Here is a 7,349-nt window from a genome sequence, read left to right on the forward strand (position 1 = left end):
TCTGAAAATCTGACCGATCATGCTGTCTGTTGCTCCACAGAGCCCTCTCTTGTTGTCACGCTGACCTTGACAATAGTCCTTATTGAGAGCAGCTCCATTCACTCTCACATGTCACATGCCTCACTTTATCTTGCCAGACAGTGATGGCACTGCAGAAACAAACCACTCAGAATGGAAGTGTGCCATGACAGATTAATCCCCCTCACACAACACCTCTACCTTTGTTCCAGACTACTATAGTATACCATTATACTACAACAGTGACTGCTCAGATAACCTCTTACTAGCATCCGTTCAGTTCTTGTCAGACAAAAAGAAAAATGTGAAGAGGACCTAATGACGAGAGCGTCCTAGTGACGGTATCAATTGCAAAAAAACCATGACTGAGTAAATAATGGATGCAAATGGAGCCTTAAGGGTTGTTGAACTTAACACCTGTGAGTTTGAAGTTTCAGATGGAGTCACAGTGGCTCTATACATCCATCTCATCTCATTCTTGTGCAGGAGGAGACAAACAAAGAGAGAAGTAGAAATGAGGGATAGGGTTGGACAGACAGACAGACAGACAGACAGACAGACAGACAGCAGAGAGGAAGGAAGAATATAACAACAGGAAATGAGATAAAGGGGGTGGACATGGTGATTAAGTATGTGGGGAACATAATTACTGTTTCGTGTGACAAAAAGGCCAAACTCTTACTTGCTCTGGTTGTATTTATTTCTGTAGATGTCATTTTCTCTATTCCTTCCTTTGAAAAAGATGATAATTTAAATCATACTGTAAACACCAAAACAAACTAAACTATAATCTGAACTGGTGTGGGACAGTCCCTCCTACTGGTGACTTGTGTTGAGATAACCTTTGGAAGGGGCAAGTGAACTGGCTGTTTTAACCTGAGTAGCTCAGACACGCCCTCTGCTGGACATGAGTGAAACAAACGCTACATAAGAATTTACATTCTCTATAACAGGGGTGCACAAACATTTTCCCTGGGAGGACCACAACTGTAACTCAGTGGTGGGCCATCATCCAAAAACAAACAGTTGCTGTTTTGCTTTGTTTACATGCAAAATTATATAAACTGCATGTTTTGACTGACTCTCTACAAGTGTCACTCTGCCAGCAGGGCTGAGATTATTAATGAATCATCTGCATTTATATTGTTGTCACTTTTAGTTGAATGCAAATTTAATTATTTTACATTCTATAACCTGTACATTTTATTTTCAGTTATTTCTTATCTTCTCAACTTGTTTCATTCAACAGTCTCTGGTGAGATATTTCTATTCTAAAGGGAACAACTGCAACAAACCAGTTTCCCTGTGATATCAATTCAATTTCTAATTCTGATGCAGAAAAATAGTAAATAAATTAGGATCCAATAAAAGACTTGATTAAATATTTTCAGCTCAGTCTGTTTGAAGGTTTGCAGCCTTTCCCCGTTTTATATCAACATAGGGTTTTTTAATGTTTCACAGACAAATAATACGCTGATGAACTGATAAATAATTGATTGCAGGCTAACTTCAAACATCTTGTGCAGAAAAGCAAGAACTCTCAGCTGCTTTTAAATGTATAAAGGGCATAAAAATTATGTTGTGCAATATACATTTGACGGGCAAGACTTCAAACACAAAGCTATAAATATTCTCTCTACAGTCACTTTGCCAAGTCAGTAATTGGGAGCATGGTTTCTCTTGATATAAGACAGGACACTAAAGAAATTTTGATGTGTGACTGTGTCACTGAATTTATTACCTTAGTATCAAACACGTCACCTCATCAGTTCAACCCAAGCTGAGCAACCGGGCTTACAGTTTACTTACGTGTCCTTTGAAAACAGTGAGGAGCAGAACACACACTTGTCAAGTCATCTAAACACTCACTAGCCCATTTTTTAAATAATGCTCTTATGAACAAGTTGTTACAGCACAGTAAACAGAATTCATGATTGTGTTATGTGCTGTGCAGACATACATTAAAACAACACATTTGATGTGTCTACAGATCAGTATTGGTTTGTTTGTCTCACATTGATCATTACCTCTTCTGCCACTAGTGAGTTCTGCTCAGAGGGCTCCAACCTGAACACTAAACTCACTGCGAACAATCAGAAGAATTTTACAGTACACTGGGTTTGTAAAATTTTATTTGGAGAAATCTGTACATGGAGGTTTTGGCCTTCAGCGTGTTCACATAGATAAGCAGAATGGGGACACAGACAGGTAGCTCACTGAAGATCAAGAGAAGTGCTATCTTTTACTCAAAACTGGACAGGAAGGTCAGTACAATCTGCTTCAGTTTAGCGTCTGATGCCTCTGAGATTTTGCCGTCGGCCCTGAAACAAAAAACATGTCAAGTCAGTTTAATACTTCTTAATATCATAGTCCAGGTATAAAATATCTTTAACATCTTTTGGCTGTTTGTTTCTCACCTGATTGCAGAGAGCAGGTCCTGGTGCTGGCTGAGGATGTGCTGCAGGAAAGCCTTCTCAAACTTTGTGATCTTGCTGGGCTCCATCTTGTCCAAGTGACCTCTGACACCAGCGTAGATGACTGTTACCTGCTCCTCAATGGCCATGGGAGCTGGAGGGACAAACGGGAGACAGCGCAATTGTTTAATTTCCCATAAAAAAAAAAAAAAGGGCATTCAGCTTAGTATTTCTGTTATACTACTAAGTGGTAATGGACACTCACAGTACTGTCCCTGCTTGAGCAACTCAGTGAGCCTGACGCCCCTGTTAAGGAGCTGCTGGGTGGCAGCGTCCAAGTCAGAGCCGAACTGGGCGAAGGCAGCGACCTCACGGTACTGAGCCAGCTCCAGCTTCATGGTACCAGCCACCTGGAGGGGAAGAATAAGAAAAGCTCTAATTGTATGACCATCCAGAAAAATTAACTGAAACAAACATTTTAATGAAGTTAAAGTCTTAGGGTGATGTCTAAATCAAAAAAATAAAACCAGATGTTACCTGCTTCATGGCTCTGGTCTGGGCAGCAGAGCCTACTCTGGACACAGACAGACCCACATTGATGGCTGGGCGGATACCCTTGTAGAACAGCTCAGTCTCCAAGAAGATCTACAGCAGACAGATGAAGGTCATCAATATTAACAACACTGTAGTTGATGAGGTTTCACGTATGAGCCAAAATGCAACCACGAAGATGAAAACAAACCTGTCCGTCTGTGATGGAGATGACGTTGGTGGGGATGTAGGCAGACACATCACCAGCCTGGGTCTCGATGACGGGCAGGGCAGTGAGGGAGCCACCACCGAAGTTGTCGTTCATCTTGGCAGCTCTCTCCAGCAGACGGGAGTGCAGGTAGAACACATCACCAGGGTAAGCCTCGCGACCAGGGGGACGACGCAGCAGCAGGGACATCTGACGGTAGGCAACGGCCTGAGTGGAAGGAGAAAACAATTAAAGTTAACATTGTTGCATTTGGGAATGCAGCTACAATTTCATTATTAATATACAATCTTTTGGTTTCATGTTACACAAACGCGAACTGAGCCCCCACCTGCTTGGACAGATCATCATAGATGATCAGGGCGTGCTTGCCATTGTCCCTGAAGTACTCTCCCATGGAGCAGCCAGAGTATGGGGCCAGGTACTGCAGGGGAGCAGCATCAGAGGCGGTGGCAGAGACCACGATAGTGTACTTCATGGCATCGGCGTCAGTCAGCCTCTTCACCAGCTGAGCCACAGTGGACCTCTTCTGTCCGATGGCGACGTAGATACAGTACAGCTTCTTCTTCTCATCGGTTCCCTCATTGAAACGCTTCTGGTTGATAATTGTGTCGATGGCAATGGCGGTTTTGCTTTAAAGAGAAGACAGATTTAAAAACAATGAAAAGGAATCCATACCCTGTTTTTAGAGACTATGCTTTGGGATAATTTTGGCAACCAACGTCGCAAACTTTACTTTTCACTCATCCATGGAATGATAGTATGTCCGAATAAATGAGAAAAATGTCAAAGTATTTACCCAGTCTGCCTGTCACCAATGATCAGCTCACGCTGGCCTCTGCCAATGGGCACCAGGCTGTCCACAGCCTTGATCCCAGTCTGCATGGGCTCCCTCACAGAGATACGAGGGATGATACCAGGGGCCTTCAGACCCACACGCCTACGGGTGCTGGCACCGAGGGGACCCTGAGAAGAAAAAAACATTTTAAAAGATGAACAAACATATCAAATCAGCAACAAGTGCGTCAGTAACTCCGCTTAATGTTATTTCACTTTTTAAAAAACACACCTGTAACTCAATTTATTATGGGTGTTAAGACACCAGGCTCTCCAGACATTGACTAAATTATGAAAATTCATAAAAATATAAACTGAAAACCAACCACTCAAGGCAAAGCTTTATAATTAGTGTTTATTCTGATTATGAAAAACACTGGTTGAACAATTCTGTGGCTACCCCAAAATATAAGATGAGAACCACCATTACTTCAACAGATACGAGCAAGGTGTCATCTGAACAATTATACCTTAAGGTTTTGGCTCCAACATAATCTACAATGGAGTTACCTTTCCATCAATAGCGTTTCCCAGAGCGTCCACTACACGGCCAAGCAGCTCCTCGCCAACAGGGACATCCACAATGGCACCAGTCCTCTTCACGATGTCTCCCTCCTTGATCAGCTTGTCGTTACCGAACACCACAACACCAACGTTGTCAGGCTCCAAGTTCAGAGACATACCCTGGAGGGGGGAAAAAAAACAAAAAAAAAAAACAACCAAAAACCAGATTTACAGCTTATTAGCAGAGAGTTTGTTTAGATAAAAATAAACCTAAATTAAAGATGTTGGAAATTCATGTTTTGAGTCTTTCACATTGTCAGAAAAAGAACAAAATGTTCTTTCAATTTTGTTAAGTCAAGATGACACATGATAATATCCTATATGCACCATGCATAACAAAAACTCTAATTATAATATATTTGTCTTTCACATACTTTTAAATCAGTGAGTTAAGGCTAAAAAAAAGGATTAAATAAATAAACACATTTAATGGTGTCCTTTTCTACAAACCTTCAGTCCAGAGGAGAATTCCACCATCTCTTCAGCCTGGACGTTCCTCAGCCCATACACTCTGGCAATACCGTCACCAATGGACAGCACACGTCCTGTCTCCTCCAGGTCTGCAGAGGTGTCAGCTCCCAAGATCTTCTCCTCCAGGATGGAGGACACCTCGGCTGTGCCTGCCAATGAGACAACATGCATCATTGGATCTTGTTCGCAACCATATGACATTAATTTTAATATAATGCAACAAAATTCAGGATGTTGCAGGTTAATGAAATAATGATTATTTTAAAGGTCAGAGATGGGAAAAACAGTGAGTATATATATAGGGATTAAGGATCTTAAATGCACTTGTTTTCTGAGTTTAAGTAAATTATTTCAATAGATATAAAGGTCATAGTGTCACTTTTAGCTTTTACATGAGATCAAATCATTCAAGACGACCTTAAGATAAATGTGGTACAGGCTACAAAGAGTAAATAACCATATCAAATTAGTGTCAAAGATAATCTGACATCGCTGTGCATTTTGTTAACTGCGTTATTCTCCTCTATGACAGATGTACATGTTACTTCAGGAACTACCTTATTTTGACTTTTGCAAAGACAAACTTTGTTAAAAGGAGTATGATCAATGACCTTCATAAGTCGCCTTTGAGTGCAGCTGACCCACGATGTGGAGGACAAAGTTTCTATCGTGTTGTTTCTGACTTTCTCACCTGTCTTCTGCAGCCATGGTCTGTGTGTGTGGAGGTGGTTGACCCCAACGCAGGCGGCCGGTACAGCTCTGGACACCTGATTTTAATGACAGGCGGATAAGATTAAACGTCGATTGCACAGAACAGTTCACCTAATATATGGCAGGGACAGTCGACACTGTGCACTGAGAAAGCTGAGCTAGTCCAACACTGCACAGCGCAGACGACATGCGCTGTCAGGCTTTCTGACCTTCAAAGCGTGGCTGAATGAGCCGTTAGCTGGTAGCTAGCATTAGCTTGCGTGCTAACTTTAGCGCCGCTTGCTGCAGGAAGACGTTTCACAAGGGCAACTTCGACAAACACACCTAATACAACAATATCAAGATTATTAACGCTAGGTATCACCCAGAACATGTTAGAAGCGTTTAAAGCTGCATTAGTTAATCGATGACAAGTTAGCTAGCGGCCTGTGACGTTAACATTACCCTTCACGCCCACAAGCTTTACAACGATATTCAATAAACTTGCTGCAGCATCTTAATCAGATGCAGTCTGTGTAGTTAAAGTACTCACAAATCCAGCCCTTCTGGGCAGGGTCCTCGCCAAAGCTGCTGCAACTCTCACGGATAACATTTTGTCGGGTTGCTAATGACCTGTCCTCCACCAACAGTGGCTTCGACCTGCTTGTAAGAATGTAATGGCTGAATGAACTCTTCTTCTATTTATGTGACACCGATGTTGAGTTTCCTGCTCGGCTGCTCAGCTCTGCCCCCTGTCGTCAGGGGGAGGACACTGACCGCTATATTTATCCCCACAGCTTTGGTTAGGACAAACATTTCTGGCTTTATCTTATAATATGCATAAAAGTGATATTTTATTTTTTAACAGAATATTAATAAGTGTTCATTTGACAGCTGTTGCATTACATTGCAAGGCTATACCATTACAACTGGCCAGTGTGTATATCAACAAACAAAAAGATGGTCCATAAAAATCACAGCAGTTGGTGGAAGAGGTACTCAGATTTTAATAGATTTCAAGCAGAAACAGCAGTACCACAGTGTGAGTGCTTTTACATGCAAGTAAAAGTCATACATAAAAATTTTAAATTAAAGCCAAAAAGCATTAGCATCAAAATCCAGCCTACTTAAAGGTGCTATTTGTGAGAAGTGTCATTATTTCCTATTTCATAATAAAATATATATTATATCATTGAATTAGGAATACTGATGGATTAATCTTTGCATCAGTTTGCTATTGTAACTGATAAATGGGGGAATAACTTCGATCAATGCATTCATATTATATCTCATTGAAGTCCAATATCAGTATGCCAGCTGAAACACACATTTCCAATGACCCCACAAATGTGGTTATCAAAGACTGGACGACAAAGATATATAACAGGGGCAGGATATTGAACCAAAATTGAACCAGTAAGGTGATTTTTATAAAGGCTGTTTGCTCTCGGAAAACTCAACATCTATACCATGAGTTTACATTTTGTAAGACTTGGAGAGGACAAATAGAAAACATTTCACATTACAGTATCTAGGTAATAATATAATTAGTAATTAGTATAATGATAAATTATAAAATACTTTTCTGTGAGAACGCA

The 7,349-nt window shown here is 41.1% G+C and overlaps 1 protein-coding gene across 1 annotated transcript; it reads right to left on the reverse strand.

Annotated features, from left to right (window-relative positions):
• Window positions 1-2,132: 2,132 nt before the first annotated feature.
• On the reverse strand, window positions 2,133-6,458 carry LOC119019090 (ATP synthase subunit alpha, mitochondrial-like). The gene is made up of 11 exons (XM_037097331.1): window positions 6,305-6,458; window positions 5,753-5,828; window positions 5,041-5,210; window positions 4,537-4,710; window positions 3,989-4,155; window positions 3,521-3,821; window positions 3,175-3,399; window positions 2,970-3,077; window positions 2,698-2,842; window positions 2,436-2,586; window positions 2,133-2,339 (listed from the first exon to the last, which is right to left on the reverse strand). Exons 1-11 carry the CDS (start codon window positions 6,362-6,364, stop codon window positions 2,261-2,263), a joined length of 1,656 nt encoding a protein of 551 aa, XP_036953226.1. The 5' UTR covers window positions 6,365-6,458; the 3' UTR covers window positions 2,133-2,260.
• Between the last annotated feature and the right edge of the window lie 891 nt (window positions 6,459-7,349).

The sequence above is a fragment of the Acanthopagrus latus genome, chromosome 5, assembly GCF_904848185.1.
Source record: "Acanthopagrus latus isolate v.2019 chromosome 5, fAcaLat1.1, whole genome shotgun sequence".
In the NCBI taxonomy this organism is placed as follows: Eukaryota; Metazoa; Chordata; class Actinopteri; order Spariformes; family Sparidae; genus Acanthopagrus; species Acanthopagrus latus.